The sequence below is a fragment of the Crocodylus siamensis genome, chromosome 4 (genome assembly GCF_052110815.1).
Source record: "Crocodylus siamensis isolate JL-2025a chromosome 4, ASM5211081v1, whole genome shotgun sequence".
In the NCBI taxonomy this organism is placed as follows: Eukaryota; Metazoa; Chordata; order Crocodylia; family Crocodylidae; genus Crocodylus; species Crocodylus siamensis.
In genome coordinates, this window is record NC_143398.1 from 212118570 (window position 1) to 212136557 (window position 17988).

A 17988-nucleotide genomic window follows, 5' to 3' on the forward strand; every position below is an offset into this window, starting at 1 on the left:
TGGATAGCTAGATGACAAGCTTGGCCAGAGCCAGGAGGAGGTTGACCAGGAGGTCCCAGGCCGTGGTGGGGCTGTCATAGGCCAGCTGGGCACTGTGAGTATATTAATTTAGTTGCAGACTGACTGAGCACTGCAACTTTATTAGCCATTGGGCTTTTTCGTTTGGGATCGAGGAGGTGATGTTGGGAAGGAAAGCAATGACAAGTTTTACTTATAAAAAAAGAATAAATTTTACTTATAACAACAAAAGATATAGTTTACATATATGACAGTTAGTAAAAAATTTAAGCTAATAAACGGACAACATAACAATACAGATTAAAATTGACAGTGATTATAAAACAGATAAAGAAATTAACCAAGAGTTCCCACTTGGTTAGCAACTTATCAATAGTCTCTCAGTTAGAAGATACACGTCAAGTTGATTCAGCGGTCGGACGTCTCTGAACTGAGCTGTCCAAGGGAGAACCGGGGGAGGCCCCTCTGTCAGAATCTGGTCCTCGCTCTCATAGATCCATGGGGGTATGGGACAGCAATGACCTTTCTGTTCTATCCTTCCCTGAGGGTTACTTAATGTGTCTGTTCTTTTATATCTTATCCTAATTTTTTGGTTATATACCCATTCATAGTGTTACTTTATAGCTGTTATCCTATGGGGTTAAAAGGTGTTAGAAATTATTATAGTAAGTTACTGCTCAAGCTTGGGTTTACCCAATAAGCAAATCACAGTACTTCACTTTGGGGTCTGAGATTAACGTGTCCCTACCTAAGTTTAACCTACTATGCTAATTATATTTTGTGATTACGTTTGTTAGTTTTTTACTGATTTTAAGCAAAATTTCATAAATCAGGTACGTCTATGGCTATAATTCTTAGTTCCGTTTTTTAAAGTTTTTGCAGTCTGAAAATCAGTATAAAAAGCTATATATAAATTTTCTTTCAGACAGACAGGAAACTGCTCCTAAGGCTACTTCAGATACTTTCAAAAAGCAGATTTCTCTTTGTTAATAACCCTTCTGGTTCTGGCCAACACAACTTACACCTTGCTTTTTGAAGTATTTGCTTTATAAATATGACTTTTGCCAGGTGGCGTATGTAGCATCGGTGCGAGCAACAACATTTATTTTGGCATATGGGAGGAAACTGAGTAAGTACCCTGTCCCACAGTAACATTGACAGGTTCTCCCTTGCCAGTCCACAATCCATCGCCAATGACTGAGAGGCTAGTTTCACACTTCTTCGATTGTAGCTGGGTGTTCTCAGTATCTTTGTGTGTCTGAGGCCTTTTCAGTGGGTGCAGTCTGGGGTGCGGGAGCATGTAAATGCACCATGTGACTGTTGGGCTTCGAGTATCCGCTCTCGAGCAGCCCTTGCCCAGGTGACGGACATAGGGCATTCTCTGGGCACACATTTTGGGCTGAGCAGATGTTTCCGCCACGACTTGCCCTCCCTGATCTCGCCTGCCACGGCTTGTTGGTTCCTCAGTGGTTGGGGATGGTTGTTTGGTTTACTCGGTGGCCCACGGTTCACCCGACGGTCATTTCACAGGGCTCTGCCACCCCTACACCTCAGCCACACTCTGCCTCACATGCAATGTTCTCCATTGGCCTTGGCCTCTTCAGTGGAGTTGCGCCCTCCTGACAGCCATCCGTTACGCCTGATCGCCAACATGGGGTCGGTCCTCTCGTTTCTGACCCTTCCCCATTTTTCCTCCTTCTCTCTAGCCCCTTCTCCCAGGGAAACAAACAAAAAAAAGAACCTCTGAGGCTCTCCCCTCGGCCCCGATACTTGGGGTAGCTCACATGGCCATTCCCTCCTTAACCCCTTCATGCATGGAAACAGAAAAAGAAACTGATCACCTAAGGAGCCCTAAATTCAAGCATACCCCTTGACGTAACTGCGCCCCTCTCATATCTTTCCTACTATTTTAACTCAGAGCACCCTCTTTACCCTCCGTCAGCCCTGGAAGCCCTTCACGCTCCGTTGCTGACCCAGCTGCAAACAGCAGTGATACTTGCCTCTATTGCGACCACCCAGGGACTTCTCTCAGGGTCCTTCCCTCTGGTGTGGGTCCCTGCTTGCCCTGAGCCCTTTGACTCTCCCACCTGGGATCCTGCAGGGTATCCGGTCTGTTCCAGCGTCCATTCTCGGGTTTGGGGTCCCTGGGTCTGGGTCTGCTGAGTTCGGTGGGACCTGTGGTGAAGGTCTCCTCCCTTTCTGGGTCTGGCTGGGGCTCTCTTTCTCCCTCTCTCTCTCCTCTCCTCCCTTTCTGCAGTGTCAGCTGCCATTTTTATTTTTGCTGCTCAGTGTCTGGAGCTGACGTCACCAGCCAGCCATAATTGTATAAACAAACGGCTGATGAGCTGCGCGGGCTTTTCCTTCCACCCCTGCTGCTCCATGCCTTCTGCCATGGGTAAGTTTTTGTTTTTTTCCCTTGTATGTCCCTCCCTGGGACATAACCCCCACATAAGCTGCCTTGGGGTGGTTTCATTGGGTTCGCATCTCCCTTACCTGTGGTCATAGGTAAGGTCGGGCATTCTAGCCGGTTGATGCCTTGTCTTGTGTTATCGCCGCATCTGGATAGAAAGTCAGCTCTTAGATTGTCGCTCCCTGAGCGATGCACTATGCTGAACTTAAAAGAGTGTAATGCCAATGCCCATCTTGTTATACGTGCATTATCAGTTCTGGCTGAGTTGAGCCACTTGAGAGGCGCGTGATCAGTGACAAGTGTGAACTCTCTGCCTAGTAGATAATAGCGAAAGTGCTCCACCACCCACTGGATTGCAAGGCACTCCCTTTCAATAGTTGCGTACCTTGTTTCGGCTGGCAGTAGTTTCCGGCTCATGTAGACCACGGGTCACTCCATGCCTGTGTCCTGTTGCACCAGGATAGCCCCAATAGCTGTTTCAGAGGTGTCGGTCTGTAATATGAATGGTTTGTCAAAATTAGGGGTGTCATGTATGACCACGTCCTCACACAGGACCCTTTTTAACACCTGAAATCTTTGAAACATTTCCCCCTTCCACTTGATCCCCCTTCTGTTTGGCCCCTTCAGGGCCTCTGAGAGTGGTGCAGCTATTTTTGAAAATCAGGGGATGAATCTACGATAATAGTTTACCAGACTGAGGAAAGATCGTAGTTGTCTGGGTGTTTGTGGGGCCCAAAAGTTATGAATGATTTCAACCTTGTCATGTAGAGGCCGTATGTTTCCTTGCCCCACGAGGAATCCTAGGTATTTAGTGTGTTTCTGTGCAACCACACAGTTGCAGAAGATTGCGGTCAAGCCTACCCCACTCAACTCTGTTAATACGGCTCTGAGGGCCTGTTGATGTTCCCATGATCGAGCGAATATGATGATATCGTCGATATATGCTGCTGCGTATTCTGAATGCAGTGCCAGAATGGGCTCCATCAGTCGTTGGAAGGTGGTGGCAGTCCTGTGTAGTCTGTACAGCATCTTTATAAATTCATATAGGCCCCAGGGTGTCCTGAAGGCAGTTTTGGGGCAGTCACAGGGCCCCACAGGGATCTGCCAGTACCCCTTGGCTAAATCCAATGTTGTTATGAATTTAGCTGCTCCGATTTGCTCTACCAACTCTGTCACACGCAGCATGGGGAAAGCATCAAATGCAGCTATTTCATTTAGTTTTCATTAATCCACGCAGAGCCATAAGGTCCCATCTGGCTTTGGGACAGGTACGAGGGAACTTCTCCAGGGGCTTCGAGAGGGCTTGATGACGCTGAGTGCAAACATTTTTTTGATCTCCTTCCGCACTTCCCTGCTAAATGGTGCGGTATTGGCCACCACCGATCTTGTACAATCACGCCTGCAGGCATATAAATGGTGTGGTACATATCCCGTACCCAACTGGGATCATCCAAGAATACCTTCTTAAACTCCTCCAGGAGGATTTGTGTCTGTCGGGGAAGAGGTTCGACCTCTACCGCCTCCCTGTGGCAGGGTCGCTTACTGGTCACCAAGGGTCTGCTCACCATGTGTTGGGCGTTCACACGCGCTTGCCTCACCTGCCACGACTTTGATGATATTAGAGTTGGTTCCGGTGTTCCGGCGCGTGTCGTCCAGTCAGGGGACTCCTCGGTGTCTGCAGGTCTCGTGTTACTGAGGGCTCCGCAACCCCTACACCCTTGCCCGTTCCACTGGGTGGTGGCCGCCTGTCCGGCTCAGCCACTCAGATTGTCCCGAAAGAAAACATGTGGATTAACGCAAAATATTACGGCCAGGGGTTCCGCGTATAAAGCGACGGCTTCAGCCTTCTGCCGACAACCTCCTGTGTTCCCTGTATGCCGTGGGGTCTAACCCCTCTCTAGCTCCCAACGAGCTCTGTTAGGGACCTTGTCAGGTTCCTCAATTTACAGTTTGGGCTCCCTGCGGCCGTTCTGCCCCTATTGCAGGAGCTACAGCACTTATGGACAATGAGTGCCCCTTATAATAGAGTCAGTGCGGTACCTGGCTCCCACTGGGTTCCAGCCGCTCCCGACTGGCAATATAACAGTGGTCCCCATCTTCAAAAAAGGGAGGAAGAAGGACCTGGGAAACTATAGGCCAGTTAGTCTTACCTCGATCCTAGGCAAGCTGTTCGAGAAAATTATGCTGGCACACATCCAGGAAGGGCCAGCAGGGGACTGCATGCTTAGGGGCAACCAACATGGGTTCATCAGTGGCAGGTCCTGTCAGACCAACCTGTTGGCCTTTACGATCAGATCACCAGATCATTAGATGCAGGGGTAGCAGTGGATATAGTCTTCCTGGACTTCCGGAAGGCTTTTGACACTGTCTCTCACCCCGTTCTCATTAAGAAACTGGGGGGCTGTGGTGTAGACACCCACACAGTCAAATGGGTCGCCGACTGGCTGGAGGGCCGCACCCAGAGGGTGGTAGTGGATGGGTCCTTCTCAACCTGGAAGGACGTGGGCAGTGGGGTTCTGCAGGGCTCGGTCCTTGGGCCCGCACTGTTCAACATCTTCATCAGGGATTTGGATGAGGAGGTAAAAAGCACCCTGTTCAAATTTGCTGATGACACTAAGATGTGGGGGGACGTGGGCACACTGGAAGGATGCAACAGGCTACAATCAGACCTAGACAGGTTACAAGGGTGGGCGGACGAGAATAAGATGGGTTTCAACACAGACAAGTGCAAGATGATGCACCTGGGGAGGAACAACCGGCACCATACCTACAGGTTAGGGAACTCCCCTCTTGTCAGCACGGAGGCGGAAAGGGATCTGGGGGTCATCATTGACTCCAAGATGAACATGGGCCGGCAGTGTGGAGAGGCGGTTAGAAAGGCCAACCGCACCTTGTCATGCATCCACAGATGCATCTCGAGCAGGTCCAAAGAGGTGACCTCCCCCTCTATGCAGCACTGGTCAGGCCGCAGCTGGAGTATTGCATCCAGTTCTGGGTGCCACACTTCAAGAGGGATGTGGACAGCATGGAGAGGGTCCAGAGGAGGGCCACTCACATGATTAGGGGACAACAGGGCAGGCCCTATGAGGACAGGCTACAGGACCTGAACCTGTTCAGCCTCCAAAAGAGAAGGCTGAGGGGGGATCTTGTGGCCTATTATAAACTAGTCAGGGGGGATCAGCAGGCATTGGGGGAGTCACTGTTCCCCCGAGCACCGCCAGGGGATAACGGTCACAAGCTGGCAGAGGGTAGGTTTAGGTTAGGTATCAGGAGGCGCTACTTCACGGCCAGGGCGGCTAGGGTCTGGAACCAGCTTCCAAGAGAAGTGGTGCATGCTTCTACCCTGGGGGTGTTTAAGAGGAGGTTAGATGCACATCTTGCTCGGGTTTTTTGACCCCAGTATTCTTTCCTGCCATGGCAGGGGGTCGGACTAGATGATCTGCTCAGGTCCCTCCCGACCCTAGAAACTATGAAACAGTTCAATATTTACCAGCTCCCTGGGGCCGGTCTGCCCTTATAATAGCATCAATGTGGCGCCCGGCTCCTGCGGGGCTCCAGCCATTCCCGGCCGACAATATAGTAGTTCAGTCTCCCCCAGGCCGCCCACCTGGGCTCCAAGGGCCCCGCTGGGGCTTGCCCTTCTGCCAAAGGTTCCTACCGCGCTGGAGGGCCGCTCGCATCTGCTGCCACAAGCTCTGCCGGACTTCAGGATCCCCGCCGCCTGCTTCCGATTTCACGCTCCTCCCCCTGGCTGTCCCCAGCCTCTCTTTTATGTCGGCCTCGTGGGTACCAGCTCCTCCTCTCCCCACACACCTGGGGAAGGTAAGTTCCTGCCCCGCAGCTGAAGTCGGCAGGCGGCTGATTAGCAGGGCTCCACGTGGGCGTGGAGCCGCGGAGCCCGCCGACTCCTCCTCTCCCTTACAGTGTCTCAGCCTCTTGTGTCGCTCTTAGTTCACTGCCTACACGAATTTCTTCCAGTGGCTCTAGGGCCTATGTTGATCCCCTGGGGGCCGAGGTCATCCTTGGTTTCCGCTGCAAATGCAGCCCAACCTTCGGGCTGCTGCCATTCCTATAGTAGATTAACATGCTAGGTCTGTTGTGTTTGTCGGTGTCCTAGGCAGTAGACTTTGTAATTGACCGGTTCTACCTTCCGAAGGATCTTGAATGGTCCCTGCCATTGGGTCAGTAGCTGCTGGGTGAGGTCGGCAACAAGACCGATACTCTCTAACTTGGCCGGAACGCCCATTCTTTAGCGTGCGAGTCATATCTCTCTTTCTGGCACTGCTGGGCCTGCCGCAAGCTACTCGAGGCCAGTTCCCTCACGTTTTCAATGCAGTGTTGAAAGGCCTGTTGGTACATGGACAGGTTTAGGATGTCAGCGGGGCGGTGTTCCCAATCCTCCTGGAGGATCTGCGATAGGCCCCGTGGTTAGTGACCTAACGCCAACTCGAAAGGGGAATGCCCCAACGATTCAGAAGGGGAGTCTCGGAGGACGAACAAGGCTAGCGGGAGTATCGCCGCTGGTCACCCTGTATACATCGTCGCAGTACTTTCTTGAGAGACCCGTTCAATCATTCAACCAATCCATTGGTCTGCGGATGGTAAACTGATGTACGAAGCTGTTTGATTCGTAGGGTTTGACACGTGCCCTGCAGTACCCCGGACATAAAATTCTGCCCTTGATCTGTTAGGATCTCGTGTGGAATACCCATACGTGCTATCCATTTTACCAGCTCCTCCGCAGTCAGAGGAGCTGTCACGGATCTCAAGGGCATGGCGTCAGGGTACCGGGTCATATAATCGATGAACAGAAGTATATATTAGTACCAGCTCTGCTGCGATGCAGCAGCCCAACAACATCCATGGCAATCAATAAAAATGGTAGGTCGATTTACTGGCATCAGCCTTAGTGGGGCCCGAGGTGGCCGATCCTCCCTTGCCTTTTGGCATACGGGACACTCTGTGCATCGCCGCGCCACATCCTCTCCCATCCCTGGCCAGAAGAACCACCGGGATATTTTGTCAGTGGTCCGATCCCTTCCCATATGGTCCCCAAGAGGGCTGGCATGCGCCAGTTGCCATACTGCCTTCCAGTGGCAAGAGGGCAGCACCACCAGTTGTACTCTATGTTCCTCGCCCTCCCCGCCAGACTGAACCTGGTACAAGAGGTATTGCCTTACCTCAAAGTGGGTCACAGGGTCTGAGGCTGCAGCTGGTTGCCAGAGGTCATCTTCGGCCTGTGTCCAAAGCCCCTGTAGCCTGGGATCCTCTTCCTGGGCTCGCTGAAACTGCTGGCGGCTGGCAATATCCTGCAGGTTGGTAATGGTGTCTTTGTCTCTTTCACCAGGCCCTTCTTGTTTGGTTGAGTCTCCGAGCCACCCTTCTTTTGTTTTTAATGTCCTGCAAGCCGCCTCAACATCTCGCGCTCGATCCAAGACGTCGTATATTGGGACCCAGTCCCGCCCTAGGATCATGTTGTACGCTAAGCGGGGCACGAGACCTACCAATAGCTCCCCCTGATGCTCCATCACTCACAGGTTCGCCCATGCTCAGCGAATCTTCTGCATCTCCCCATGAAGGCAGGATATCCTCATGGGTTCGGCCCGACAGCCAGGGCGATCTTTTGCAAGTGTGGCCCTGACCAGTGATTGGGTGCAGCCTGACTCTAACAAGGCCCACGCTAGGCAGCCCTCAACCCAGGCCCTCACTACGGGGCACCCCCGTACTGGGCTCTCTCCCCCTGCTTCAAAACTACAATCCATCGGCTCCCGTGGAGCTGTCTTAGGTGTTTCGACCACCCACTGTGGGGCATTGTGTGGTCGCCACCTCTCAGAAGCGTGGGTTGAACATTCCCACGCAAAATGCCCCATTGGGCCACAATAATAACACACCATGTCCCCTCCTGGGGTCCTGTTGCCGGGCTTCCGTCATTCTGGTTCTCTTGGCTGGTGGTGTCATCCCACATTTTTCCCGCGGATAGTATGCTTCTGAGGCTGCAAAAGCTTCAGCCAACTCCAGTGCCTCCTCACATGACCCCAGTGAATGCTGTCACACCCAGCGTTGTGTCCTCTCTTCTAAATCTTTCAAGAATTGCTCCAATATGACTTTGTTCATGAGCATCGCTAGGGTACACATTGCCAAATTAACTCACTTCCTAAAGAGATCTTGTAGTCGTTGTAACAACAGCCGGGGCTACCTCTCTTCCGCCCCTTTCTTAGCTCGAAAGAGCCACTGATATTGTTCAGGGCTGGTCTGTCTAGCCGGTAGAGGATCGCGGTTTTAACGGCTTCGTAGTCCAGGGCTTCCTTCCGAGACAAGGCCCTGTAGGCCACCTGGGCTTTGCCCACTACCAACGCCCCCAGCTGATTGGCCAAGTATCGCTCATCTAAGCCGGTGATTATGTAGGGTGTTCTCTGGGCACACGTTTTTGGCCGAGTATAAAAAGCTATATATAAATTTTCTTTCAGACAGACAGGAAACTGCTCCTAAAGCTACTTCAGATACCTTCAAAAAGCAAATTTCTCTTTGTTATTAACCCTTCTGGTTCTGGCCATCACAGGGGACCTTCAGCTGGGGGAGCCAGGAGATCCCTGCTCTCCAGGTGCCTCTTCCACAGGTGCCTGAGAACATAAAAAAATAGGCATACAACTGGGGCTCCCAAGTGCATGTCTGCTTTCTAAATGTCTGGGGTGCCCTGAACCCAACACTGGGGAGCCTTTTCCTGGTGCTAGGCTCACAGTGCCTTGGACCTTTAAAGAGTGGATTTTTATCTGGGAGCCCTGGCTGAACACCTGTCTTTTTTTTTTATTTCCCTGAGCACCATAAACTTTTCATCAGGGAGAGGCTCCTAGTAGGGGAGCACCCTTTGGAACACATGAAGAGCTAGGTAATGTTAAACACATTGAAAAACAGTGTGCAAGAAATCTCAGATTTGTCACCCAAAATCAGGGGATGTGTTTGTCCTTCATCTCTTTCTGCCTGAGTTCCTCACCCATAAATTAGGGATAATTATAGCCCTTCATGTCACAGCTGTGTTTTGAAGAATTGATGGTGCACTCTGAAGCCCATCATTTGAGAGCCTTTGAGGAAGTCATTAATTATACATTCAGAGCAGGGTTGGAAGAGTATCCAGTCTATAAGGCATAGCCACATTGAATAACATGGACAAAGCAAAGAATTTAATAACTTATCATGAACTTCAGATTATAATACATCCTATGGAATGAATGAGGTAGGAGTCCTGTGACAAAAATACTATAAGATTATGCACTGGCATATGCACTGGATTAATAAAAGTTGGGCAATCAACATAATTTTGCCATTTCTTACCTTCTGAGTAGGAAGCACAGCTTGACTTTACAGTCGCAAAATTGAAAAGTATACACTGTATTAACCTGTAGAACAAGAGATTAAACTAGCACAGATCCATGAATCAGGAGGATACTGGTATTTAGCTACATGGTTATTAAGCCCTTGGACGCGAGAAATTTTCTAATTGTCTACTTTCATAGAATAATTATTAATCAACATAGAGAAAATATATTTAAATATGTTTTTGTAATTAGATAATTTTTTTAAACTGGAAAAAGAAAGTTTAAAAGTATATACATTATTTAACAGCAGAGATGAGTTGGAACATACAGACTGTCATAATGGATCAAGTTTATGGGCTGCTAGTTTGATATCCTAGCAGAGGACAAAGTAGAATCCTGTAAGCTTTCTTGCATGTACGTCTGCTATACCATCCCATTCTCAGGCCCCACACAGTGCTTCTACTAAAACTCTCAAAATCTACAGATTTCCAGAGGCAGACCTGGGAGAGAGATTTCTGTAGAGGCCATAGATTTCTGTGACAAAATCTGGATCGAAAATATCTTGGGAACAGTGTTATTTATTATTGGGTAAGCAAGGGCCAAGGAAACAAGAAACATCAGGATGTTGAACAAAGTAGCATGATATAGTGCTTTAAAACAGTAGGAGTACCAGTGAGACAGAGTAAAAAGGGGCTGGGAAGCTGCAGGGCTACCCCCATCTCTGTCTGGAAGTCTTGCCTCCAGTCTTACCATGGATCCCTGGGACCCCCCGGGCTGGGAGCACGTAACTTTAAAAATCTGGTATGTGAATAGTTCCTATTAAATAGGATACTTTAAAGGAAAACTCAGAATGAATCTTTCACTGATTAATTTCCCTAGGTTTTTACCATGGATGGGGACAGTCTGACCCACTAGTTGATCCTGGATGGCTGGTGGGTGCATTCACCCATCAGAAATAGAAATAGGAAAAGGTTTCAAACACTTGTCGTTAACTTATAACACACTTGCAGACCTCCTAAAATGTTTCTTGGTTGAGGATATTTTCTTAAAATAACAATGGTTTTCTTGCAGCTCTGGAGACATTCATATACAGCTTCATATCACATTTATGACATGACTGCAAGGTTAGTAACTTTATGTAAAATTGATCTAATTTAATGTAAATGCTTTGCAATAAAATGGCACTATAATGATTGTCTGTCTTAACTATTTTTGTTTTGTTTTATTTTTTGTTTTCTAGTACCTTAGTGACTGAGAATCCACTTCCTAATGATACCCAGTATATATCCTGGTCACCTGTTGGCCACAAATTGGTTAGTAAGTAGAAATGCAGTATATCAGCGGTACAATTCCTGTACAACAGTACAGATGTTAGTCAGTGGCCTATATTTACTACGTGTGCACACACACACCCAGGCATAAACGCACACAGTTCTGTCAGAAGAAGTCAGATAATTTTTTGCTGTTAATGTTGAAATTGTCATCTCCTTGTGATTTTGTTGTTGTTATTTCTACATTTTTGTTCATGACCACAGGCCAGGTAATTTACTATGATATTTTCTAGTACTAATGAATTTTAATAAATGTTTTCACTTGTTATGTGGCGTCAGTATACTTAATAGAATGCAACTATCAAGACAATTTCTGCAATCTGAATGACAAAGAAATAGGATGCTGGAAAGCACAATGGAAGTAAATATAGCTTGTTCTATCACTGGATTCCAACCATAATTTATTTAATAACTATGAGAATTTTTTGTAGGCATATGTTTGGAATAATAACATTTATGTGAAAGAATTCCCAGGAGCAAAGACTATAAATATCACCAAAAATGGAGAAGAAAATAAAATTTTTAATGGAATTCCTGATTGGGTTTATGAAGGTAACTACATACAACTATTTGATTTTTATATGGTAACAATTATAACTCCTTGTTATAATTTTAAAAAAATGTTAGAAATGTGGAGAAAAGAAGTTTAGTTCTTATTATATATAATGTTTTTATTCCACATAAGGAGAGTAGGTATAACTAGTCCCATTTTAGAGATGGAGAAGCAGGAATACTGCAAGCTGAAATGTTTTGCTTAATATCACATAACAGGTCAGTGGTGGACCGAGGCATGGGATCTTGTCTTCTGACTCCTAGGGCGCTATGTTGTGTACTAAACCAGTGGTTTTTAAACTTTTTGGATCAGTGTACCCCTAGCGGCCAGACACCAGAACAATGTACCCCTGGCGGCTGGATGTGGACCTGGGAGCGGCGGTGCGTGTCCAGACGGGGGGGAGGGGAGTGGGCGAGCGGGCTGCACAGCCGAATGCAGAGCAGCAGCAGCCACCATGTGCAACCTTTCCCCACCCCCCACTTCCAGCAGGACAGGTGGTGCCTGCATGGCAGCATGGGATGGTGTGTGGCAGTGCTCCATCCTGGCCGGCCCGCATGTACTTCCTAGGGCCTTCTTAGGTACCCCTGGTTGAAAACCCCTGTACTAAACCAAAGTGCCATTCTAACTAGAAGCTTACCATACATTAAAATGTAGGCATTATTTAATGCCTTGATAAATGGCAGCATCCTAACCATATAAAGAATAAATAAACAAATAAAGAGTCCAGAACAGGTTTTTGATTAAGCCAAAATTAGGGATTGTTTTCTTAAAAGTCTATCATTTGTAGGGATTAATTTATTTAATGTCATTTTAGAGCCCAGGTAAGTAGTCTACAGTTCAGCAGCTGAACTTCAGCACAGCTCTGTAAAAACTAATGAGAATGATATTTCAGATACAGAAGCCAACTCAGCAACTATTGCTTCAAAAGAATGCATTTGCATCTTTTTCAGAGGAAATGTTTGGCACCCACTCTGCTCTGTGGTGGTCTCCAAATGGCAATTTTATAGCATATGCAGAGTTTAATGATACAGAAGTTCCTGTTATTGAGTATTCCTTTTATTCAGAAGACACGCTGCAGTATCCAAAGACGATTAGAATTCCATATCCCAAGGTCTGTGTTATTTATTAAATATGATTGTTCAGCAATTTCAGTAAGAGAATAGTCTCAGTTTTAATCACTTTCTGCTAACGAAAATATTGTCTGTCTCTCCTCAACAGCTTGCTGTGATTACTCTTACTGAAGTCAACAGCATCTGGCAATGTTAAAGTATTTTATTTTCTCCTGGAAAGAAAGTGTGATTTTTTTTTTTTTTTTAAGGTTTTGTTGTTTCTCTAGAAAGTTTGATAAGTAGACATGGTGATTGTGAGAAATGTTCTTGTTAGGGATGCACTGATAAAGATTTTTTTGGCTGATACCAAGAGCCAATTATTAACCAACCATATTGGGAAGGGGCGTAGAGAAGGGAAGGGACCTGGGGGGTGCAGATTGAGGCCCCCACAGTGAGGAAGGGAGTGGGGCAGGGGCTGGGGGCACTGGCAGTAAATGGGACTTAGGCCTGGGGTGGGTAGTGGGACAGAGTCGAGGGCGGCTTGTCCAGGGACTCAGCATCCTGGCACTCAAAAACGGTTCAGTGGTGCTTGAACTAAAGCTTATCAAATGAGCTTTAGTTGAAGCACCGCCATCACCATTTTTAAGTGCAGAGATGCTTTTAACCAGAGCGGAGCCGAGTAGGCCGAGGGCAGATGTGGGCTGCCTGTTTTGGGCTCAGAGCTCTCTGCTCTGCTGCCGTTCCCTCAGGAGCCCCGTGTCAGCCATGTGCTGCCTGCCCACCCAGCAGTGGGAAGCACAGCTCGCAGCCCCTACTGCCGCTGGGTGGACAGGGGACACATGGTCAGCATGAGGCTACTGAGGAAAAGGCAGCAGAGCAGAGAGCCCTGATCCCACAGCGAGCAGCCCACATCTGCCCTGTGCACAAATCTGGGGAGGCACATTCCCCTGCTATGCTGTCCCCGGGGGATATGCACAGCAGTGGAGAGTGCCCCCCCCAACCCTGCCCATGCCTCCCGCCACTCTGTCCTGTACCCTGCCCCAGTCCTGGGTCCCATTCACAGCCCTGGCTGGGCAGTGTCCCCAGCCCCTGCCCTACTCCCTCGCTCACCGCAAGGGGCCTCAGTCTACACCTTCCCATGCCCCTTCTCTACCCCACACTCCTTCCCCTCCACAGACTTACCTGCAGGGTGCTGCTCTCTGTGCTACCTGGCTGCATTCTTGTGTGCGGCTACATGCATATACATGGTGTCCAGAAGTCCCAGCCAGAAGGCATATTGTATTTCTCGGTGAGATTATCAGTTACACTGGCCAAAAAAAGCCAATAACCGATAATATTAATTTTCCTTTTATTGGTGTTGATCTGATTTGCAACCGATATATATGCACCTCTCATTCTCGTAGGGCCAAAGTTCCTTCCCAGTGCATATCCTTTGCAAATGCATTTTCAGGTCTAGGGTGTTACATCACTTTCATAGACAGACTCATCTCCAAGCTGTGAACCTTCTACAAAACTGCAGCTTTAGCTCATGAATTACAACAGACTTCTATGATGTCTGCCTCTTAAAGGAAGGAGTGAGGAGTATTGTCAGTGGGTTTCGTAATCTTTTCTGTCTTTGATATCATGGGTGGAATCTCCATACTCCACAGTTTACTCATACCAGTGCTTCTCTGTGTCTGTGTGCTAAGAGTATAAGAAGTCTTTCTGGCTGGAAGCAAACTGCCAAATGAAGCAGATCAGCTGGGCTGGGATGTGTCCCAGACTAGGTGATGCACTTCATTGGGTGAAATCCATTGCCCATCATCCTATTTATTGATCTTACAGAACAACAGGTGATGTTCCCAGATGTGCTTTAAGAATGTCTAGAGTGTGTCTCTCCGTTTCCGCATTTACAGAGATGCACCCCAGAGACCACACTGGAGCAAGTTGGACACTCCAGTGTGGTCCCAGATCTGGGGCTGCCAATCAGCTCCAAACTGTGTGGGAATGTCAACAGACATCATGGCAATCCCAAATGGGGGAACATAGGCTCCCAGGGCTTCAGGAGCCTGATCCTGCGTGCCGTGGGATTGGAATTTCCAAATGCAGGCAGGATCAGGATCCTGAAGACCTGGGAGTACCTGCTTGGGGCAGCTGGAGTATGCAGGCATTTTTGGGTTGACCATACTCTTCTGCCATAAACCTAACAGACAACTGCAATAAAGCAGCACAAATTGATACTGCTCTGCTGTGTGAGTGGGTGGGTGGGCGCTCTCTAGCACTGCACCAGCCATGTAGCTCTCCCCAACCTCAATTCTTGAGCTATGAGTTCCTGCATGCTGCATTGCCCAAAGTTGGGGTGGAGAGATGTATCCCACCCCTAGGCAGGTGAACAAAGCAGAAGGTGAAGGGAAAGCCCAGGGATCCTGGCTGCTACTGCAGCTAGAATGATAGGAGGAGTGGTGGCTGAGTGGGAGCCTGGGGAGCCACAGATTAACCTCGTGCCAGTTGAACAGCTCTGAGTTAGTCTGTAAGATGCATCTCTCCACCCTGCCTTCTTCATGATTTCAGATTAACGTGGCTAACTACCTCTGCTTGTGGAACATGAGCAATTTCTGAATCCTGAAGGGTGGTTATATCTGATAGTGGGATAAAACTTGACCATTCCTACCAATTAATAAGCCATAGCTTTTTTGGTAAGCCTTATAATATATTAGCAAATGCTACAGAGGCCACAATATCCTGAATACAATTATGAATGCTTATTTTGATGAAAGAAGCAGTATTTAACTAGAGTTGATGATAATGTCCTATTAAAAGGATAAAAGTATGTGCTCATCTCAGTTTTATTCAGATGTTCTACTTCACACTGTTTATGTGGTACTTTACTGTGATTTCTCTGTTTTACAGATCCTTTATCATCACTAGGCAGTATTTGCTATTTTCAAAAATGATATGAAGTATTTTCATTTTTAGGCAGGAGCTAGAAACCCTACTGTGAAATTATTTATCGTGAATACCCAATCTCTTACTCCTTTGAATTCCACTGAGATTACTGTACCACGTAAGATATCAGGGTGAGTAGTTCTTATGGTATGTGTGTTTTAATTGTTATTCTTTACCAATACTGTGTTGTTGGCTTGAAAGGATAATTCACTCATGCCCTTTCAGCTGCATCCTCACTTTGACAGCACAAAAGCTGAACTCACTTCAAGTTTGCTCCTGTTTTGATACCAGTGTAGCTCCATATAACTGATACTAACGCAGCAGTGAGTTCACTGTGCTCAGAGTGTGCAAAAGCACTGATGTTTAAATTCATTCTGCTTGTGAGCATATACAGTTAAGGTATAAGAAACACTTGATACAGTGACTATTAAAAACCTTGCACCCCACCCGTGGTATGTGTGTATACATGAACCCATGCATACCAACCTGTCTTACAGGAATTACACAATAAAAAAGTTTAACAATTAAACAGTAGCATATGGTTGATATAGTGCATGAGTGTTGAACTCACAGTGGGCCCCAAGCCAGATTTGGTGTATGAAGGACTCCTCCCATGTCAGAACTGTGGGCCCAGTAATATTTGAGTGGCAGTACAGGTCAAGGGTCCTGCCATTGATGGCCATGTCCATTACGGTCTAGGGACCCTGAATTCTGTGGCAGGCCGTACTCCCCAACTTCCAGTAGCCCACCAGACTACTGGTAAGCTAAAATAAATGGTTTCGTGGGCCAGATCTGGTCTGTAGTCTGGATGTTTACCCTGATACTGTAAAGCAATTGGAATTATGCTAAGGATTGTGCAGAAAATACTGAGAGGAAAGTGAGAGCAACTGTGTCGTGCTCTTTCACCCCCCCTCCTCCCCCAATTTATGAAAGGCAAGTTAGTCCCCAGGAGCAGATAATGTTACTACATTTGTGATGAAAGAGGAGGGGGAGTGCAGGCCAGATTTCTGGGATGGCAGTATTCTTTTCTCACTTCTGCATGAGGTTTTTCTAAACATAGTGGTTTATATTTCACCCAGGAAATTCAATGTTTGGAGAGGCTCTGAGTGCCCAAGTAAACTGTTTGGCCCTTAGTGTTTAAAACATTCCCACAACTAGTAGAATGTATTCAAGAAGAGCGATCTTACTTACCATTTTGAGTGAAATGTATGCCTTTTCAGAGACCCAGCATGGGGTCCTTCCATCTTTCAAACCCAAATTTAGTCCCATATTATGGTGAGTGCTACTATACAGTAATACACAGGGATGGATTTGACCCCAGGAAGATCAGCTTGTATTACTTTGGGAAGTGAGTTCTTTGCAGAGAGGGAAAGAGAGTTACAGTACAGTAATTGTAGGAATTAAACTAAATTCATCATAATGCAATGTAGACTGCATGTAAAAAAATATCCAAAAACTGGAGGGGACATCTCATGCTCTCTGACTGAAATTACTAAAAGGCATGCTCCTCTCTGAAATTTCATTTTTTTCCCTGTGGTTTGAGCTGTATTTCTACAAAACTATGAAAACAGGACATCAAAATGAAAATGGAGTACAGGTGTCCTGCTAGCAATCCCTTTCACAATCAAGTGCCATGCTCACAGTAATATAGAAATGAAGATTATGTACTAAAAAAGCCCTGCACTTTAATCAGAAATAGACGAAAAAGTAGCTAGGGAAGCAGGAATGTGATTTCCTGGACAGTCTGTTGTAGCTGTTGTGGCTGCATGTATTGTTCTCACTGAAGCAATTTTTTGGTGGGGGAAAGGATTTATGGTTTCACCAACTGTTAAGTGCTTTAATTGCCGAAACTCCCACATGCCTTTTATTAACTGAATGTCAAGGGAAGAAGACACAGTGAATATGAACTTTGACAAACAAAAAATAATTAAGGTAAAACGTATAGATAAGAGCAAAGCTCTGTAGAAACATTTGCCTTAGCTCAGTTCACAAAGCCTTCAGTATGTGCTCTTTCAGAACAAAAGAGTACCTTCTAATTATATTTCCAGCAATAACAGAATATAGTAAGTAAGAACATTGACTGCATCCAGATGAGCATGGCTGTGTGGTATGTGGTCCTGCAGACCTGTCTATGGCCCCACACACCATGCATTCAGGCATTCCCTGTGCTACTACCTTGCAGCACAAGGGGTTTTATTGACCCTGGAAGATCTTGGGGTTATAAAAGTGGAAAAAAAGGGCTGCGCACATGGCGGCAGTGCGTAGTGCCCAAAACCAGAGCCTGGCTGGCTAGAACCACACTTTGGCTGCTGGCCAGGCTCCCAGCTGCAGGAGCGCCACAGCTGCAGCTTCCCTGGCCTTCAGGACCTCAGGTGAGGCTGCTGAGGCA

At 47.2% G+C, this 17988-nt stretch overlaps 1 protein-coding gene across 1 annotated transcript in view; it reads left to right on the forward strand.

Moving 5' to 3' along the window:
* LOC149867543 (dipeptidyl peptidase 4-like) overlaps positions 1-17988 on the forward strand; it is a 72570-nt gene that overhangs the window by 20605 nt on the left and 33977 nt on the right. Inside the window, exons 7-11 of the mRNA XM_090041719.1 lie at positions 10813-10865; positions 10982-11054; positions 11504-11624; positions 12576-12736; positions 15630-15730. Coding sequence (XP_089897845.1) covers positions 10813-10865; positions 10982-11054; positions 11504-11624; positions 12576-12736; positions 15630-15730 — 509 coding nt within the window. The remainder of the gene's footprint in view (positions 1-10812; positions 10866-10981; positions 11055-11503; positions 11625-12575; positions 12737-15629; positions 15731-17988) is intronic.